The 22,261-nt window shown below is 34.0% G+C and overlaps 1 protein-coding gene and 1 long non-coding RNA gene across 3 annotated transcripts; one reads left to right on the forward strand and one right to left on the reverse strand.

Moving 5' to 3' along the window:
- Window positions 1-522: 522 nt before the first annotated feature.
- Window positions 523-2,042, forward strand: LOC128218423 (uncharacterized). The gene is made up of 3 exons (XR_008258369.1): window positions 523-722; window positions 1,494-1,589; window positions 1,906-2,042. It is a non-coding gene; the product is annotated as an uncharacterized LOC128218423 (long non-coding RNA).
- LOC128218421 (uncharacterized) lies at window positions 1,151-21,344 on the reverse strand. Of its 2 annotated transcripts, XM_052926086.1 has the most exons (11): window positions 21,284-21,344; window positions 13,996-14,102; window positions 10,149-10,225; window positions 9,960-10,021; window positions 9,593-9,711; window positions 7,576-7,749; window positions 6,347-6,446; window positions 5,574-5,783; window positions 5,198-5,294; window positions 4,210-4,345; window positions 1,151-2,652 (listed from the first exon to the last, which is right to left on the reverse strand). In XM_052926086.1, the coding sequence occupies exons 1-11, from the start codon at window positions 21,335-21,337 to the stop codon at window positions 2,643-2,645; spliced, it is 1,146 nt and encodes a 381-aa protein (XP_052782046.1). In that variant the 5' UTR covers window positions 21,338-21,344; the 3' UTR covers window positions 1,151-2,642. The 2 variants fall into 2 exon arrangements, with proteins under 2 accessions (XP_052782046.1, XP_052782047.1); XM_052926087.1 differs by lacking the exon at window positions 1,151-2,652 and having other exon boundaries at window positions 4,206-4,345.
- Between the last annotated feature and the right edge of the window lie 917 nt (window positions 21,345-22,261).

Raw genomic sequence — 22,261 nt, forward strand, 5'->3', positions numbered from 1 at the left:
CATTTAATTAACGATAATTTAATAATTTACTGACTAAAATATTGCTTTTCATTATAACAAACACTATTTTGTACATTCTCAGCATTTGCCCACGATTATAAAAAAATGAAAATAACAAACTTACAGCGATAATCCGAATCGAGTTGTCTTTTGCTTCACGTTATAACCCAATGTGACGTCTCACACGTGGTATGTCGACATTGTAAATTTAATCATCTTAATGTCATGAGCAAAATGATAAAGAACTAAAAAGACGTATAGTGAAATGTAACCACATTCAGTGGTAATCATGAACCAGTCAACATGTGCGCCAGCACACCTAGTACGGACTTTGCCGAGTATATCCGATTGGATTTACGGAGTTATTCGTTACCAAAAGGGAATTTCCGGCAACTGATTTTAACCAATGAAAATACAACGACAGATTCAAGACAACACAATCGTTCTTGAACGTTTCACATACGAACTGTCACGTGGTGCATTCGTATATAAACAAAAGCACGTTGCTATTGCGACATAACAAAGCAATCACACGACAAGTTAAGACGGGAGACGAAAGTTCGATATTTATTTCTATTGCTAAAGGATGTTAATTAAAAGTTCGGATATATTCAACGAAAAAATGGAGGAAGTAGTGGAACAAAAGCGGAGAAGAAAAACACGTCGTGGAAAGAAGACACGGCCGGTGTCAGTGATGGAAAATACTGGTTGTTCCAATGAAGGTAATGCATACGTGGCAAATACGATTTCAGTACGTTTTCATCCGTTCACGAAACCATGTAATTCCGTACATAGGAAACCATTTTACAGACCAACCAGCCCAAAGGCACCACATAATTCTACGCAGTATCTAATTGAAGACAGTGGTAATGACCTTATCAATATTGAGAAGTTGTCACCCCAATACGACACAGCAGTGACCACGCCTTTTCAAGCTATGGAAATTGACGACTTTAAAGACTTTGAACAAATCTCCTTTTACGAGAATGATTGTGGGGTCAAAGAAACTTATCAACCAGTGAATGAGAATGAGACGGATACATTCATTGTTCAGGAGTTTGAACGAGATTATCAGACCGAGATGGACACTCACACAAGAACTATTGAAAGTCAGCGCACTAAGGAACTGATGAAAATAACAAAGACTGAGCTGATTCAAAATTTAATTAAGAGTCAAGATATACTAAAAATAAAATGTAACAAAGATGCTGAGCAATCTCGAAATGACTTAAAACACAAGATAGAGATGCTCAAACAAGAAAATCTAGAACTGATCAAGGAAAATGAAGAGCTGGCACTGTACACCAACTAACTACGAAATAGAGAGCTGTTAAAATATGCAAATAATTATCATCCATTAATGTAGTAGTGTTATTGGGAAGAAACAATTGAAGTCATTTACTTGCAAAAAATATTACATGTTAAAGATCTGTTTTATTATTGGTATTCTGTTTGTGATGAAATCAGAATTACACTTTCCTTCTTTGTTTCAGCTTGAAGCTTGAGCTGTGCCTGCCTCAAACGTGAGCAAACGGGAATATCCCTATGTTCAGTTGTGTATACTAATATATACATCGTTATAAAAAAAGGTAATTGCTCATGAAAAATGTGTTATGAAGGGTATGAATAATGTACATACTTAAAGCACACTGTTAACAAATAAGACAATAGTATTGAGTTATTAAGGAAAGATGTCAACATATTCTATGATAACATTGAATAGCAACAAAAGCAGATTAGCTTCAGGCATCTGACTTGCTCAAGTTACAACATGTATTAATAAACTACTGTTCAAAGTAGAATAATTATTACACATTTGACACTGTACATGTTTTAAAGTTTGTATGTTAAATGTATTCCTTTTTCCGGATGTTCCCAAGCTGTAAAACGCCTGTTACATTTCAGCCAGAGTTCCCCTGGGAGGTGACGTGGTCCACCAGCCTTGAGACTAGGGGGAGTTGCCTCCATGTCGATGAAGGGGCTGCACTTATGTTGAAAATGAGTATAATCATGTACACACACATTATGATTATTAACCATGGCTTATTCTATTTATTAGGGATGTAACAAAATACAGATATCTTTGATTTTCAGGAATATCATTTTTTTTTTTAAATTATGTACATGTATAAAAATGCTTATTTGAATTCTCTTCAGTTGTGTTGATAAAGAGTAAAACCAATGTAGACACAGGTTATGATGATCAACCATTGCATATATATTCTATTTATTACTGATGTAACATATTACAGATATTCTTGATTTCAGAAAAAATCATTTGTTTAAATTATTTTAAGCTCATTACAAACACCAATAAACTGTTAATATCCAAAGTGTTTTTATTTTATGACTTACTAAGGCCAACTAAGATTAAGTTCAATATAAATAAAGCTAAATAGAGTCTATGTTATTTAACCATCAACAGTTCAATTATAACACTGTTTAGCAGAATTTAATCTTGTCCACATAAGAACATGTCTTCTGTTTTGCATATCCATTTTAAAGTGGATTAAGACCATCTCTTCCAGTCACTGGCATGGTGAACATCTACATGGTTTCTTTGCAAGTATCCTTGATACTACGTATCTTCGCTTCAATCCATATATGTATAATGCGATTTGTTCATCACACACTTTCTGATGTCAGACACCCCTGAAAGGAGAAGTCAGTTTATGGTTCACAAAATAAATCAACCATTGACTATAAAGTGGAAGAATGATGGTTATCAATTGTGGTGGTCATTTCCTGTTGATCAAATTTACTGAAGGTTTGGAATGTCAAATAATGAACGACTCCAGTCCTTTATCTTAAAAAACGAACATTTGGTTTATTAAATCAAGTTTAAACAAGTTATTTGGCTAAAGGAAATATGATTCTAAATGAATTCTGCTTAAGCGATTTCAAGAAATCAAGACCGGACCATAGCTCTGGCATAACAAAGTTATTTATCAAACTCTTCCATGATATTTCATAATTTAATAATTGAGCCCATAATTTTTTCATTATTAAATGTTTGATAAGATTGGATCAAAAATGGAAAAGTTGGAGAGTGAACATATTGGTCAAATTTTATAATTGAAGGGCCCTTATTGGATAGATTGACAAACTGGTTATCAAACCTGTCTGTTACATTATAGTTGAGCTTCATAGCAAGATAATTGATAGAGAGGACCGTATCTTGGATAACACACGCTGCCAGAATGGTTTTCAAAGTAAATAATATTTATGCTAATAAACTTAATAACCAAGTTTCTTAAAAGGTGAACGAGAAATAGACAATTTAGAGTCATCACATCAATTTGTCCGTTAAAGGACCCTATCCCGGAGGTCTTAACTTAAGTGATCAGGCTTCGAATACATATAGTAAAACAAAGATTGAAAAACAAATTGTTGGGAGTGTGGACAACTGTGGTGAACATGGTTGTTGCCATAACTTTTTTAAATGCAGATATTTTTAAATTAAAGCAAATTCAGGTGTTTGCGAAAAGGTTTGTTTCAGAGAAGTAATTATTACTTAAGTTAGGTGAAAATAAAGTTGTTAAGAATAAGATTTGCTGTTCTTAGCTCACAATTGCCTTTTGTTGATGAATATTACCTATATTAAGTTATATTTAGCAAAAATATTGTTATAGCTTTATATAAAAGACAGATTATTTCTTTTAATTTAACGTGAATAATTCTGGCAATCCAATTAAGACAAAATTGTGTCCACCATCATTCTAATTAAGTATTTTAGATTCATAATATATGTATTAATATATAAATTTAAGCATTTTCATTTAAAATGGCAATAACTTTTGTGTAAACGATGTGATCCAAACAAAAACTTTGCGAGCACCACCATACTAGGGCTTAATTAACTTCACAGAAGTTTTATTAAATTTTGACTTATAAGCTTAACATTAATTGCTGCAGATAGACTGTAAGATGGACACACAAAGACAGGATAACAAGTGCTCTGATCTACTTGATATATGAAACAAGAGTACCGGTCTTACTTTTCATAAAAGCTTTTGGAGGTTATAACATAAGAATTATCACATGGAACTTGTTAGTCAGAATTAAATGACAATATAACCAGAACACAGTGATATTTTTTTCAATCCACTTTGAAATCAGACAAGCTTCAAAAGAATCCACATGCTGTGCACATGTTGACAGACATTAAATGCAAAACAGTTCAGCCACATCTTTTAACTACAACCTCACCCCTTGAGTGTAGAGGCATTTAAGTGTGTACTGCGGGGTGTGGTCTGGGCAGAGGCGGTCTCCACATGCTGTATGGACTCCTCCAGCACGTCAACCACCCCCTGTAGACCTTCCAAGGCCTCGGCTCCTGCACTCACTGAAAGATTAAAATGGTGAAAGACACCTGATCACATCATTCAGTAAGTTAAATATTATGCTGTGGAAAACAATAACTTACTTTAATACCACTTTCGAATTTATTTGTTGATCACAAGAAAAGAGCAGTTACAGACTGCCATATCCCCCACCAAATTAAGAACAGTATCAACTGCACCTTACAACAAAGGGTAACATTGAAAATTAAAAAAGGGCATTAACTCGGCTTTCATCATTATGGTTTCTGTGCACTGCACTTCTCCTAAATGAGATCTACCTTAATATGAAGTTTTGAGTCGACAACTCAAAGACTTAAAGTTATGCTCCGGACAAAAAAAGTGAGTGATAATTAACAAAAGGCAATAACTAAAAATACTGGAAATCCAACGACCATGCTAAGATCAGAAGATTGCTTTGATCTTGACCTTGAAGATAAGAAGATGGGTCTTGTGTGCCACACATCCTCATGCTATGGTAGTCACTTCTACCAAATTGTTTTAAAATTCAACCATAAATATGTTCAGGACAAAAACAGATTATAAGGACGTGATGGTGCGAGTGATTCCTAGATCAGGGGTACAAGGTATAAGAAATTATCTAAAATCTATTATTAGTTAGGTTGGAAAAAAATGCACCGGTTTGCACGCCCTTTCCTAGTAACCTAGACATTTACTTACATTATTTTTTACTGTTTCATCTTGGTCTTCATTCTTGCATGGTTAATGTTTTTTTTAAATGTCGACAACACTTGAGCAACCCAAAATAAACCCCAATTTTAGCACGAAAAGCTATACCTTAGACATGAAAATGTAAGAAATTCTCATTTCCCAAGACATGCAAGCAAACATCATACCAAGAGAGTGTGTATCACTGAGTTTAGCCAGTCGTTCAGAGGGCTCCCTGTTGAGAGCTGTGTACGATCTCCTGATGTCTCCCAGATTTTGCAGCATCTGAAATACAGTATCACAAGTTAGAAAAATAATGCAACAAGTACTAATCAGTTGTTGGGTAAAATTTTCACATACATAATACTCCATTATCTTTATATTCATCCTTCACTCCTTAATATGGCATGCTTTCATTTTAAATCGAACAACTTTCTTTCCTGACTTGGAACATTTTTTGAGCAATACAATTCACATCTAGCAAGGTCTAGTCTTCTTTCCGATTGTATACCAATACATTATGTAACTGATGACCAATAGTGACTATGGTAATCATTATTTCACCTGTAAGAACTGCTGCAGGAGTCTGTGTACTCGTTTAAATGCTGCGCCAAGCTGGGTGAGCTTAGGGGGAGATTTGTTGCACCACTGTCTCATCTCATTTTCGTAACAGTAGGTGAAGCCAGTGATGAGCTGGAACAGCTCAGACAATACCAGACTCACTGTCCGGCACACAGTCTCCACCTTTCCTGCATCTAACGATTGGTAGTCGGACTGGAACATTCAATTGTACTTCCATTCATATGCTCTCCCAGTTGAAATTGTTATATGCTGGATGTAAAATTCATTTTACCCAATTGAAATAATATGTAGTCGAAATGCTAAAACAGCATCACCTATTGGTCATAAAGCTTGCTTTTGAAAATAACGATGTTTAATTTTAATGTTTAATGTAACAATGTTTAACAAGTGAGGAAGATCAATAAGGGACAAATTCAATCGTAGCACTTTTTAAAAGCATACATGCTTGTCAGAAGTCTCTCAAACCTGGGACCATGATAACAAACAGGTTCAAGTTTGAGTTCAGACTCGTGTGGCAAAACTGCAAATCATAATATCATTGTAACTTTCATTCTAGTTCAGTTTTGATTATGATATTTGCTGAATATTGTATGACTTCAAAATTGTACAATAAATTCACATTCATACCTGTAAAGGTAATGGAATTAAGATGATTCTTTACAATTTAATAAAGGTGCTTGTCTGATCCTAGACTCTGACTTGAAACTGTTAGTAAACATGGGCCCAGACCCCGAAAACCCAGATGTTGCACATACATGTTTCCTCATGTCTTGGAGCAGGTCCCACTGGCGAGCCATGTCCTCGGACAATTTCACAGCAGCATTCTCTATTGCCTGAAGGTCCGGCTTCGACACCCTACAATACATCAGTGTAATGTTGTACCATACCACATTGTCAACTTATAGAGCATGGTGTATTGTGGCCATACCGACTATGTTGATTACATGAACAGACAAGTCAACCAAGTGGAATAAAATATTTACATTTTATAATTATGTATCATTGATACAGCAATAAGAATCTTTTAGTACAAATATATTTAAAGATTAATACCGACACACAAATACTTGAATCATGCAAACTCGCAAACTAACCAACCGTCAAATCTATAAACTAAAAAACAATTATATTGCAATAAAAGACCCATAACACATGCTATATATGAAATGTCTTCCAATACAATGGAACACCATTTTTGGGAATGTAGAATTGTACAAGATTTGTAGAAAAAAATCAAAGAACCAACTATCTTTGGATATCCACAAACAAGTATGTGTAAGTCTCAAAACTAAAAGTTTTGGCCCTCTACAAAGTTAACATTTTAGTAGTCTAATTTATTATAATATAAAGCTCAGAAATACTTACCCCAAAACTAACATTGGTTGATGATACAAAATACACACTTCAAATTGCATTTTTAAATGACAAGTTAAGAATTGAGGAGGAAAAGTGGCACATTGCGCCTTTGTAAAAACCCTTTTTAATAGTCTATTTTTACTTTGTTTTTGGTTTAATTTTTAACATATTTTTTATCTTTTTAAACATAAATTGGATCAGTTGTTGATTTTTTTTTAAATTTGTCCTTAACATATGAACATTATTATGATTTACATGGTATTTTATAAACACTACTTGTGTCTTTAAGTTTAGGAACTTGTATTCTGTTATGTAGTATCATTAGTTGTTTATGTCATAAAAAAATAACTTTATTGAAAGAGTAACTGAAATAATTTTTATAAATAGATATGCAGCATTTCCATGCAGCATCTTTACAAGTATCTGCTACCAAAGTTAAAATAATTGTAAGCGTTAAAAGAATCGTTTGCTTTTCAAATATAATATGAAATAAGTTATACCTTGTTAACTGCTTATATGATTTACAAACAAATGATTTAGTTAAGAAATGTGAGTAAGAGATCTGTGATTTGCCAACCTTTATGCATATTTAATGTGTTTATAAAACAGCATCCATAATAGCCCCTACTTGATGTCCCCAGCTTTGCCAGCCTGGGCCCAACGTGCCTCAAGTTGTTTTTGCAGGTCGAGTGGCAGCAGAGCAAGGCGGGGAGAGAACACAGCATCTAGAGGCCCACTCACACACAGGTTGTTCATGTAGGCAGTGTCATGGGCTAGCTGTTCCTCCAGGGGCATTGCATCACTGAGAAAAACATTTACATAATTTGTATACTTTGATATTTTAAAAAAAACACAAAAACTGCCATTATAGAAATGTTATCAAATTTTGATTTAATAGGCATCCAGCATGCAAAGAAAAGCTCTGGGGAAATATTCCTGAAAATTCCCTGAGCTGTGTAGGAAAATTCCTTTTTACATTTTATGTATAATATTATCAAAAGACCAGAACTCTATGGAAATATGACACGTAAAACATCCTGCCCTTCATTCTTAAAGGAGTCATCGAAATGAGACTTTTTGATTAAAAAGCCCATTTTTCACTATTGTGCATGGCTTGCAGGCTTGTGCTAATTTCGACCATTGCTTCAAGTTAAATGAAAACTAAATAAAAGAACTGTCACCAAGACAGGGTGCTCAAGAATTACAACGCCTTTAAGTTTAAAGGTTGCAATGTTTTGGTAAAACATCACTGTAAAATAAGATTACATGCGAGACCTTAACCAGATTTTCTAATTCAATTAATAAAGGGGCAAAATTTGCTTTATATGCAAGATAGATTTTTCTCCCACCTCAGATAATTAGATCCAAAAATTTGACCATGCTAAAAATTCTTATGATAAAAACAGTACCTGTATGGAACTCCTTTTTTTATTGTCATCACACAATTACCTCCCTTGTTGAAGACCGTCGTATGTAGCATCATGGAAACCTTGTCTTGTGGCAATATTTAGAATCCTAAATAATTTTTTCTCGCTTCAAATGGCACCATAAAAAAGTTTTCTGGCTCTATCCAAGAAATAATCTACTTTACTCAGAACTATTTCAAGAACAATTTGACTATTAACATTACCTGTGTCACTGTGTGCATATCCATGACAACCACAAATTATCACATAATCTATACACATTTATTTTCACTGCTCACAAAACAGTTCAAACGAAAAAATACAAATTTACTTTATTTTGTTTAACTGAGGTGGGAGAAAAAACCTATGTGCTATGTGCTGTTTCCGCAAAACACCCTTTGCTCGGGTTGGGATGAACCTATCTTACACTCTCGGCCATGGAAGATACTTATAATCTTGCCTATGGGCAAAGATAAAACAAGTACACGCATGGAACTTCTTTTTTATTGTCATCACACAATTACCTCCATGGTTGAAGACAGTCATCTGTAGCATCATGATAACCTTGTCTTGTGGCGATATTTAGAATCCTAATAAATTATATCTCACTTCAAATGGCTCCATAAGTTTCTAGCTCCATTCAAGAAATAATGCTGCACTCTTCTCAGATCTTCTTCAAGAATGATTTCACTATTAACATAATCTGAATCACTGAGCACATATCCATGACAACTACGAATGATCACATATCTATATGCATTTATTTTCACTATGCACAAGAGAGTTCCAGCGAAAAAATACATTTTTACTATACCCGCAAAACACCCTACGCTTGGGTTTGGACGAATCTATCTTACACTCACGGCTATGGAAGATACATATAGTCATAGTTAATTGAATAAAGTTTCAAAGCAATTAATCCAGTAGTTGCTAGGTTATCGACTTAAATGTACTAACATGCAAAACCTAAACCAGAATTTAAAGTGTAATGATAAAGGGGCAAAATTTATATTATAATTATGCAACACGTATCTAAAGTTTGAATGCAATATATGATGTATTGGGGAGTAGTATAGCTCTTATTTTTTGAATATTCAAGCTTAAAATATGAAAAAAATATATTTTTACATGACACTAAAGTTAAGACGGACAAACAATTCCAGGTGATCACATATCACTTTTTAAAACAGGCCTACATTACCCTGTTTCGAACTGACTTATTCAGAACACTGGCCAAACCTGACAAGTCCTGGCTCTCTAAACAGCTTGTTTTTTGGATCTTCTGAAGCATCGGCAATGGCCACAATGTCTATCAGGTGTTCCATGAAGCTGGACTGGCGAGAAGCAGGAACCACACCCTGTATGAAAATCATGCTAACATTGGAAAGGATTTCATTTGTCTGGGTATCATCACAGCCATAATTATGATGAAGGCACAATGTAACATTAATAATTTACTGAAATCCATACTTTTGCATACCTTATAAAGTTAGTGTTTTTTTAAATTAAAAAAATACAAAAGGGCACCAAGATTGGTGCCAGAAGGACAAGTCACAACTGAAATAAATTCATTAATTTTTTTGAGCAACATGAGATTTTACTTTACCCTTATAAGATCTACATCATCATATCTGCACAGACCAATGTTGGAGGCTACATACAGAAGACCTGAAACATAATGCAGAAAATGTATACACCATTAAACATGAGGTTTAAAGAAAAGTAAACCTGTAAAAAGAGAAAAAAATGTAATGATCCTTAATCATTGAATATTTATATTATTTGTTCAACCTACGTTGAATACGGGAATCCATTTTTGACTCGACAGATGCATACTGCGGGTCGAGGACTTCATTGAGAGCAGAATCAAACCTGAAGATAATAAAGTTCTAATAATAAATATGATTATAATATAAATTACAGTATTCTTACTTCTGTCTCAAGCCACAAAATGAGGATGTTTAAACTGTGATTCTTGATTGATCTTCTCCCAATGGAAGCATTTTGCCAAATTTAATTGCAAGTACTCATTGCCAAAATTCTTCAAAAATTCTAAAACCGGGAAAAATAGCAAATGATCACATACTGTCTTGTTATCTATTAAGTCTTGAATGAAAACAATTTCCATATACTTGTTGGACATAATTTGATTACTAGTATATTGTATCTTTTCCCATTTTTTTCTACTAAAAACAGATCAAATTGTCCACCGTGGTGTACATATATTATGCCCCACATTTTTGCTACATAAATTAAATATAAATTTATGTAAAAATCATAATTGGAATTACAAATATTTATTTTTTTATGTGGATAATATGTGTATGTTGTTAAATAACTCAGAATTACTTATTTATATATAGTTTAAGAATAACTATTATGACTAAAAACTCCTTTTCAAACTTTGCATGTCTATAAATCATGTAAACATATTAATGCCTGCAGCCTGTATAATATTTTTGGCAGTTAATAAATATCTTTTTAGATTCTTAACTTGTTTTTAAGTTTAATAATTTGGCCACCTTAGGCTAAGTGGTTTCCTTTAATTACATTAATTGATGTCAACCTATCATATATTTTTCTTCAAAACGGTAGCACAATCCCTCAGGCTACTCAGCTTCAATTTTAGAATTTTTGTACTGACAAGTTTAATGATTTAATGATGCTTATCAAATCTGAGATCTGTATCATATTGTTAAAAACTTAGTATTTAAGATGAAGCCTGTGTCCTGAAAATCATAAAGGACTTGATTTTCAAATAAACTTCATCTTCATTATTCAGGTATGTTGTCATTATTTTTATATATTACTTTTTTGTGTTTAACTCAATTTATTTTATCAAAGTACTTTTAAATATAATAGTTTTAATATTTTGTGAATTTATTGTTAAAACATTTAGAAGTTATATTCATATAATAACAAGTTTAAATTATGTGGAAATTATGTTATTCAATTATTTGTCTTAAAATATGAACTCACTGAGAAATGTACAGATGTTATTTCTGTTTGCAAGTATTTATAAAGTTCATTTTATTAAAGTTATTAAACAAACAATTATTAAATTAAACTAATTGTAATATGAAATGTTGTCAACCAGTTAACCTTTCACATGCATTTTTAAAAGCGAGTTGTATGCTAATTTCCCCAAATTAGTTTAAGTATTTTTAACATCTATTTGTACTTTGTGTTTATTGATATATATATATATGTGTGTGTTTGCTTTCAAAATAAATAAAGGACTTGATTTTCAAATAAACTTCATCTTCATTATTCAGCTCAGTCAGTGAAGCTCCCATTTTCGGGGAAAATCTCCTCAACGACCCGACAACTCCCGCGACCTCCTATTTGACATACTCTCGACAGCCGCACTAAGCGCGTCCCGACCGGCATAAAAGATTTGGTGGGGAAACCGGCGATTAATGACAACGCCAGCAAATCGACAGTATTACCTGCGCAGTACAGTCAGTGAGCAACAGCCACCAGACGCTGTGACAGGAACTGCCTACGAGGATTCACTTAACCTAAGTGATATTAGTGACTCGGCCGTCGAAGAGACTCTTGTCTTTGAGGTTATTATGGAAGAGGAAACCGAAATGGGAGCAATCACATTGCCAAAGTTTTCTGGAAACCCAAGGAACAGGGCAGAAGACTGGCAAGTGTGGTGCACTGATTGGGCTGAAGAGAAGATAAAGTACGAGCATGAATTTCTTCAAACGTATCATAAGAATGGAAAGCTCAGAAGGAAAACAATGTTGCATTAAGATTTCAATATACCGTGATGTTCTGTAAGTTTTCAAATGACTAGGTACCCCTTTATTTTTGCGCGCTTTTCTGTATTATCTTCTTCTTTCTTAACTCAGTAATGATTCTGATTTTACAAACCTATTGCAATATATAGGTGCTTTTGACAAGCTTGTTGAAATAAATAAGTGCTCTAGCTCTCTCTTCTTTCTCAGAATCGTTGCTGGTGTTTTAAAACCCTTTCTAACTTTCAGGGATACCAGGTGTTGTATGAATCTTACCAGTTCTCATGTTGACATTATTGTTTTTCTTGTGCTATTGTTATTTCTTCACTACAGTAATTATATACTAATAGATATTTTACATTCCGACATATTTCAAAACTGTGTTTAGAAATCACATGCAGACGTCAATATGTCTTCATTGTTGAGGTCCAACTACAATATACCTAGTTTTCTTCAACTTTTATGATGCCAATAACAAATATATGAAAGAAAGTTGGACATTTTCATGACATGATATAATACCAAAAAGACAACATGCCATAGTCATCGAAAATATACATAACTTTGTATTATTTTGTTTCTCTACATATATGTCACTGCATACTTGTTTAAGGTAATTCGATTTGTTTTTGTGTTACTATGTTTATGTTTAATATTATAACCTAAATATTCAACCCTTTTCAAACTTTGGGGACCAAAGTCTCCGTAGTAGGGGGGAATATTATGCCCCACATTTTTGCTACATAAATTAAATATAAATTTATGTAAAAATCATAATTGGAATTACAAATATTTATTTTTTTATGTGGATAATATGTGTATGTTGTTAAATAACTCAGAATTACTTATTTATATATAGTTTAAGAATAACTATTATGACTAAAAACTCCTTTTCAAACTTTGCATGTCTATAAATCATGTAAACATATTAATGCCTGCAGCCTGTATAATATTTTTGGCAGTTAATAAATATCTTTTTAGATTCTTAACTTGTTTTTAAGTTTAATAATTTGGCCACCTTAGGCTAAGTGGTTTCCTTTAATTACATTAATTGATGTCAACCTATCATATATTTTTCTTCAAAACGGTAGCACAATCCCTCAGGCTACTCAGCTTCAATTTTAGAATTTTTGTACTGACAAGTTTAATGATTTAATGATGCTTATCAAATCTGAGATCTGTATCATATTGTTAAAAACTTAGTATTTAAGATGAAGCCTGTGTCCTGAAAATCATAAAGGACTTGATTTTCAAATAAACTTCATCTTCATTATTCAGGTATGTTGTCATTATTTTTATATATTACTTTTTTGTGTTTAACTCAATTTATTTTATCAAAGTACTTTTAAATATAATAGTTTTAATATTTTGTGAATTTATTGTTAAAACATTTAGAAGTTATATTCATATAATAACAAGTTTAAATTATGTGGAAATTATGTTATTCAATTATTTGTCATAAAATATGAACTCACTGAGAAATGTACAGATGTTATTTCTGTTTGCAAGTATTTATAAAGTTCATTTTATTAAAGTTATTAAACAAACAATTATTAAATTAAACTAATTGTAATATGAAATGTTGTCAACCAGTTAACCTTTCACATGCATTTTTAAAAGCGAGTTGTATGCTAATTTTCCCAAATTAGTTTAAGTATTTTTAACATCTATTTGTACTTTGTGTTTATTGATATATATATATATATGTGTGTGTTTGCTTTCAAAATAAATAAAGGACTTGATTTTCAAATAAACTTCATCTTCATTATTCAGCTCAGTCAGTGAAGCTCCCATTTTCGGGGACAATCTCCTCAACGACCCGACAACTCCCGCGACCTCCTATTTGACATACTCTCGACAGCCGCACTAAGCCGTCCCGACCGGCATAAAACATACTTTGACAGAAGCCACTGCAGCAGCCTGATTCTAGCCTCCCCAGGCTTAAATATGAGCTCAGTGATCCATGTGTCTTCAACTCCCTCAGTGTAAGGACAGCATAATTGCTAAAAATTAAAACAGAAATTCGGATAAACAACTAGAATTGTGTCAATAGGACATCGCATGAATGCCGCAATGGAATGTGATTGACACACAATTGATTTCCATGATACGCAGTATAATTAATACACATCACAGAACAACCTTCACCCAATATTTAGTTTGACTGACAAGGATGTTCTGTCAGACTTTCTGCCCTTCCCTCGAGACCAAACATATATGAGCAAATTTTTAGCAACTTGCATTTTTAACTTATTCTATATGATAGCTATAAATTCATAATTATATATATACAGGATTTTATGATTTAATTAATCTAGTATTTGTTGCAAGTTGTTGTTGACATACTTCCAGTTAGGACCGTCAACCCTTCTGACAATTAACATTTATTTATAGATTATTAGTGTTCTTCTGAAAATGCACCATAGAGTAATAAAATTTTAAATGGCGCTTAAGAAGATGTAGAAAGAGGATGACTAGCGTGCTCGATTTTCCCAGGATGTTCCTACTTTGTACCTTCAAAATGCTCGGATGTAACAGCTGATAAAAGTTAATAATTGTATAAAGCCCTGCTAATCATAATGGAGCTTGCCAGAGATGACCCAGTAAATACATGTACTATTGTGCCAATTGGTTCATACAAACAGCACAGTCGAAACCTTTCTCAGGTAATTCCAGCAATAAAAATAGACATAAGAATAGGGATTACGTATTCACTTTCGGTTTGGACAGAAAATTGTATTTAAACATATAAGCTGTCAAGCCTGAATTGTCTTTAATATCTTAACAAATTTTCAGTCAAACCATCCATCCTATATGATCATCTGTATGCATGACCATTTGTGATCTACAAAACAGTGTATTAGAAGTTTGACACTGAATACTTTCAGACTGAAACCTAACTGGCAGAACAGATCATTGCCACAAAATTATTTGCGGCTTGCAGCCATTGAAATTAGTCTTTTAGATGAAAAAGCTGGAATTCATATAATTCTGTTTGGCATTTCATTTTTGAACAAGACCTTCTGAATAAAACCCAGAATTTGAGCAAGTCTGGAAAGCTTTTTACCAGTGCAGGGCTTACGGCCACAGGTGCTTGTCACATTGCCTGGATACAGTAATATATAAATATATATATATATATATATATTTATTTATTTTTTTTTTTTTTTTGGTCAAGATAGTGAATATATGTCATTTTAAAAAATATTCCACAATTTTTCATGAAAAAAGACAGTATATATATATATATATATCAGTCTGTACGAAAGTCATTATCACATTGCAGGACACGAGGTCCTGCAATACAATCTACATTGCAGGACCGGACCAGTTTTTGCAGGACCAAACATTTTATGTACATTTTTGTGAAAGTCAGGGCTTTCAACAGGGTCTAAACCCAATGGTCAATGACTCTAAAAATCTGATTTTCAAGAATCAAAATCAGATCTTCAAGTGTCATTGTCCGTGTTTTTCTAAATACATGGTCTTACTTCTTAATTATAGTTTTTTTTTGTCGTATGATGGCATTGCAAGGTACATGATTATCTATTAAACTAATACATATATACATTTTTTAAACTGATATAGACATGGTTTAAAAAACTAATACAAAATATATATAAGCATTGTTGTTTTTTAAACCATCGTACTAAGTAAAAAAGCAGAAAGTATCCGTTAATTTGCATAATGGGCGGAGTTATCACGTCATTGAGTTTGAGTGCTGCTAATTAACATGGAAACCGATAAGATTCCAGATCGATAATCAGTTGTCATTGCGGGTGTTAATTTCTCTTGACTTTAATTGATAACAAGAGATGTTAGTGAAACATTTATGCCCCCTTGGGAGCCAAATTGTTAGTAGGATTTGGACACTTAAATAAAATATGGACAATCAGAAAACCTTTTTTCAGCTTACAGTCACACTGACCTTGACCTTTGACCCACTGACCTCAAAATCAATAGGGTTCATCTGCTGGTCATGACCAATAAGCCTACCTAGTATGAGGTCCCTGGGTCAAAGCGTTCTCAAGTTATTGATCAGAAACCGTTTTTCATGTTAAGGTCACACTGACCTTGACCTTTGACCCACTGACCTCAAAATCAATAGGGTTCATCTGCTGGTCATGACCAATACACCTACCAAGTATGAGGTTCCTGGGTCAAAGCGTTCTCAAGTTATTGATCGGAAACCGTTTTTCATGTAAAGGTCACACTGACCTTGACCTTTGACCCACTGACCTCAAAATCAATAGGGTTCATCTGCTGGTGATGACCAATACACATACCAAGTATGAGGTCCCTCGGTCAAAGCGTTCTCAAGTTATTGATCGGAAACCATTTGGTATTCCGACCGACCGACAGACAGACAGACAGACAGACCGACCGACCGACCGACCGACCGACCGACATGTGCAAAACAATATACCCCACTTTTTTCAAAAGGGGGCATAAAAAGACATTTAGATCATGTCTTGCAAATGATTAATATTACTAATTTGTGATGCTTCATTTTCGGGTCATTTACGATTTTGAATGCGTCAAAACCCGGGGAGCTCAGGTCGATAAACTCCCTGATTAAGTTGGTTTGATAAAGTAAACATAGGTTAGTTAATAAAATTAACAAGATACACGTTTGACACATATTTATTAAATCATTTTGCCCAAAAAATTATTGCCGGACAAGCGGGCCTACAATATAGCTGTGATTGTCGAACCTTACCATTTATTACCGGCCGGAGCCGAGGTCCGACAAACTTTCGTACAGACTGATATATATAAATAAATATGGTAAACATGTGCAAAAATTCATCAATCCAAACGGACCTAATCAAGAGAACATAGTTCCTAAAATAACTGAGATAATCTAATAATTTTTACACTTATGATAAGGTAAGATTTCCATTTAAAAGATAAATATAACTTTTATGCTAGTTAGATTGACCTTTACGGCATATTCAAACAAAATGCACCGACCAGAAACTGAAATTTGCTATTACGAAAGAACCAAGAGGTTGAAATACAATGGCTTTTCCCCCCTAAAACACGTTAAATACAGACTGACATGCAAAGTTTGCGCATGCATTACAAAGAGAAGCTTGAAATATCATTCCTACCGTTGACAACTCGTTGACTTGAGTAAGATGCGTATTTATCCAAATCAAACTTTTTTGTTGCGGTATTTCTACTTTCACTTTGAATCAACCTCTTGCAATTTTGACCTTGAACGCGCAGTCGGCTATGTCTTAAATGCAAGAAGCGTTTTTATTGGACGGCTACCATCGTCTTTCCTTGTTTTAAATGACTTAATTGGAAAAGCATTCAAATGTTGTCGAAAGTGACAATTGACTAATGCACCAGTCAATTGTAACCACGGCCCCCAGGTCCAGGAAATAGCAGGGACTTTTTGACTTTCCGTCCAGCCAAGCAGGGGTGTAGAAATGGGCCGGAAGCCGGTAAAATAAACGGGTTACTTTAGCATCTTCACCCAGCTATTTTCCCCGCATCAACAAAAATAAAATATTTTATTTTTGTCATGTTTTAATGTTTACATCTGTTTAAAACCCCGATTGTTGGTATGGTTTATTTTGGTTTCCGCGCGTCGGGCTACAATACGGCATAAGCTCGATACGTGACGTCATTAGTCACATCCCCCTCTGGGATGTTTTCAAGTACTAGGTTTGGGTTTCCCAGCGTTCCGAATACAATAACATTAGCTCGATACATGACCTCATTAGTCGCATCCCCCTGTGGGGATGTTTTGAAGTTAAATATATTTGCGAAGCAATGTAGGGTGAAAAAAGAATACATTTTTTTCCAGACACCAAAAAGCGCAGTAAGTTTGCTATATGAGCGTGTCTGGCCTTCTGTTAGTCCTATTACCATTTACGCAACAGTCCTCAGTCCTGTTTGTATACGTGTGTAACCCGGGTGTAAACAAAATGAAACAAGCTTGCAGTGATGTCACTGCTAAATATAATTCATTATTTTGATGAATTTTACATGTACCTTTGGTGAAATTTTGTACGCTTTAAACGTCACAAAGTGTCCAGATATTTCTTTTGGTTGTTAAGAGGGAATAAGTTAGCTGCAGGTGAAATATCTAGAACCACAGAAAATGAAGTTAAATGTTTAATTTTCAGAGGATCAGAGTGATTTAGTGGCTGAAAGTGTATAATTGGTAGAGAAGAAATTACATATACTATAAGGAGGGAATTGCTAGCAAATGGCAAGGCACGTGGTCTGGAATATTATAATATTATCCTGAATCTGAATTTGACAGTACATTGGTTTAGGTAGCCCTCACTGGTGGGGTGGTTTAGGTAGCCCTCACTGGTGGGGGGATTGGGGTAGTACTCAGATTCAGTACCATATTCAAGTACATTTATGTTAAAGTTCCCTGTTACGAAATAAACATGCACCAGAAGACTAGAAATTGTAGTTAAAAAAGGCATAAATTCATCCCACAAGGGGCGTTGCCCCCTTGACCCATACTGGGGGAGGACACCCGGACCCCCCCACCCCCGCCTACTTTTAGGATATTCCATGCTACTTAAATTAGTTTCTACACCCCTGGCCAAGCCCGGGCAAAATCCCCGCCCTGCGGTGACAAACTGCTGGTGAACCCCCCGCCAAATGCCCCCTTACCCCACGGACCCTAGGTAAGGCCCGACCCTAGGTAAGGCCCATTCCCCACTATATTTGGTGCGAATACCAAACCACTGCATTCATCTGGCACTGCGGCGACCTGCATTCATCTGGCGACCTGGAAGGTAAAAACGGCCCATTTCCCCGGCTACGAAGCAGGAGGTCTTGGGTTTGATCCCTGGCTGAGTCGGGAGCAGGACTTTTCAACCCCAAGACATTTCAACCCCTTCTCAAAACGAAGACTTTTCAACCCTTAGACTTTTCAACCCCTATTTCAAAGACTTTTCAACCCCTACCTGTTTGGACTTTTCAACCCCTAAATCAAAGACTTTTCAACCCCTAGTTGAAATATTTTGATAGCCATATTGAAGACTTTTCAACCCCTATATCAAAGACTTTTCAACCCCTATTATTTTTGTCAGCCAGGTGTTGTCTTTTTCATTGTTTTTGCAAGAAACTTAACCAGTTGTTATTGAAATACAATTAGAGATTTGTGTGGCTTATTTGTTACACTTTCCTCCAAAGTATTGGATGAAGTTTACAAAGGCTTTGCCTTGATTTACTTAGCACTGGTGATGGTTAGTTTTTTTCAAAATAATATTCCGAACATTAACAATGGTACGGTAAAGTAAGATTTTGGTGCCTGGTTACTCCGAACATGCAATTGTTGTATTATTCTGAAGGATATTACATATCTCATATATTATGTACAATGTTATTACCATAATTGTGTTCTTTAAATAACAAATTTGAATAATTGCAAAAGAAAATGAATGCAAAGAAGAATTTACGGAACAATCTCCCTTGTGCCTGTAGAATGCCAATAAAAACCTGAACTTGAACATTTATAAAACTTTCATTGCTTTTAAAAAAGGTCAACAGTGGAAAGTTTTTTTGTAGTAAGTACTACAGTACTATATTGCTATTTCAGTACAGTTTGATTTTAATTCTTCATAATGTATTATCTAAAAATTCAGTTTGCGGGTATAAATAAATAAAATATATTTTTTGTTTGATTTTAAATCCTGAAAATTATACACAAAATGTATCAAGATGGCCATAGTTTGGAATGATGGCTCTGGTATTAGAACCTTAATTTAAAACTGTCACTTTCAAGTTACTATAACCTCAATTAAAGGTGTTATGAAGCCCCTTAATCCCTTAGGAATTTATGACCATGTCACACATGTTGCCCATTAATGAATGTGCGACCTTCATTCCATTCTTTAACTGCATATATGAAAAGACAATACAATGCTTATAGCATTTTTTTTTTACATTTATACCACTTTATAATAGAATGTCCTTATTTTTTTTTTAAACTGAGAAATAAAAAATGTTAATAAAATCTTATGTTACACTTATGTAATTTGAAAGCATTTGGAACTCAATCTATAATACATTTTTATCATCTTTGAACTCAATGTATACTTTTGTATTTCTTAAACATTGTCTGCTAAATCATGATATTTTGAAATATTATGAAGAATTTTATTTTAAAGTTCAACTCATTTTATTGTCTTTTTTATTGATGACAAAATGTTTTTAAAAAGTGTTTAAAAAAAAACTAAAAGAAAAACAAAAGCTTTTTCAATTAATTGATGGAGCAGTACCATGTACATAATGTATTGTGTGAGGATTTCCTCAGGGAGATAAGGAAGATTTATGGCTAAATGACTAAATAGCTAAATGGACAGTCGAGCATTTTTTTTTTACTTATTTCAATGTAAATATTTAATGAATTATTGTATTATCATGTGTTTTAAGTATATATATTTTGTATGTATTACATATTTTTTGTTTGTTATATTTTTAGTCTTAATATATTCTTGATTTTTAAAATAAATTTCAAAATAAATTGTTTACTGTTGTAGTTATTTTCTTAAAAAGGTGAGAAATTAAGGGGTTGAAAAGTCTTCATTTATTAGGGGTTGAAAAGTCTTTGTTTAAGGTGGGGTTGAAAAGTCTTAGCACTTTCAGGGGTTGAAATGACAAAGGGGTTGAAAAGTCTTTGATTTCACAAATGACAAAGGGGTTGAAAAGTCTTGGGGTTGAAAAGTCTGACAGCCAATGATACCAAAAGATGTTAAAAGTTGATACAAGTAACTCCCTTGCCTGGCGCTCGGCATTTAAAGGATAGTGCTTGGAAAAGTGGTGTACTCAGTACTGGTTTAAGCCAGGAAAGTATGTAAAAGTACCAAGGGGTCTCTTCGAAAAGATCTAGGGTATCACATCCGGACTTCCGTGTACCCCACCACTGTCTCTTCAGCGTGCTGTACCTTCAGCAAAAACAAAAGGACCCTGTTGAAAATAAGGGCTTGCACTTTCACGGGTTATCCTTGCCCGCAAGGTCTAAAGAACTACATACATAAATTAGACTAGTAATGTGTTTAAAACCAAATCTCAGACCCTGACAAGTAGAGACTTGCAAATAAGAATTTATGAATAGGTAGTAAATCTGAAACGAGGAAGCCCTTATCATAACGTGTTTATTCTTCCAACGATAGCATTCTATTTTACTTAATAATTTTGAACATACATCTAACTTTTTCTTGAAGTTTTTGGCTTTGACGTTTGAAGCAGCCGCCATCATGAAAAATCTAATCATACAGACGCATTATTCTTTAAGGTTACACTCAACTATTAAAATAAGCAATAAAATTCCCTGCAGAGTTAAGACATTGCCGTTACCTAACTTTTTCATTATTATGACACACTTGATAACTCAATTTTGACACCACTAGTAGGGTAGAGAAACTCCGATTGTTTAAATGCACAAATTGTGCATAGTGCCTGAACTGATTGTAAAGAGCCTACAGGGAAATTGTGCCTCCGGAATAGACGGTATTAATATGAACATGTATAAACACACAATAGACATTGTTGAAACATACCTATTAGATCTATTCAACACAATTTATGACCTTGTTTCCGCCTATATGGAGTATACAAATATAGTTACCCCGATGCACAAAAAGGATAAAAATGATCGAGTTTAATTACTATAGATCGAGCTATACGTACACTATCAAACAGCCCCAGTAAAATATTCGTGAATATTCTGACAAACAGACTGATATGCTTGTGTGAAATGAATGACGTTATTTATGAGTCGCAGGCAGGCTTAAGAAAAAAGTATACAACTTAATATTTTAAACTTACAAGCCGGGTGATACAAAAATATTTACCTAAAAAGGGCGGTCGTTTCTACGTACTTTACGACGACTTTCTAAAAGCAGTACGTTGATGGTTACTTACACAATGCAGTATGGCAGTTCATGAACAGAGCTGGAATTCGTGGGTAATTCATAGATATTTTCAAACCATGTAAAAATGTATGGACAACTTGAATCGTGTATTAAACTCTCTGGTGGATTAATTGAACGAATACTACCCCTGTGAAATAGGGACCAAACAAGGATGTACATGTGTCTCGTCGCCCGGAATATTTTCACTCTTATAAAGGTACTTAATAAAAAATCACCAAATTGAATCTACGTAACAGCTAGAGGAGATG

This window comes from Mya arenaria, chromosome 14, assembly GCF_026914265.1.
Source record: "Mya arenaria isolate MELC-2E11 chromosome 14, ASM2691426v1".
Taxonomy (NCBI): Eukaryota; Metazoa; Mollusca; class Bivalvia; order Myida; family Myidae; genus Mya; species Mya arenaria.

Bases quoted from the DNA above. Each gene is read 5' to 3' on its own strand.
- LOC128218421 (XM_052926086.1), bottom strand. From the start codon at position 21,337: ATGATGGCGGCTGCTTCAAACGTCAAAGCCAAAAACTTCAAGAAAAAG. The intron at 9,712-9,959 runs GTAAAGTAAAAT...ATTTTCATACAG, and splicing joins ATGATGTAGATCTTATAAGG to GGTGTGGTTCCTGCTTCTCG. The intron at 6,447-7,575 runs GTAGGGGCTATT...GATGTATTGTAG, and splicing joins GGCAAAGCTGGGGACATCAA to GGTGTCGAAGCCGGACCTTC.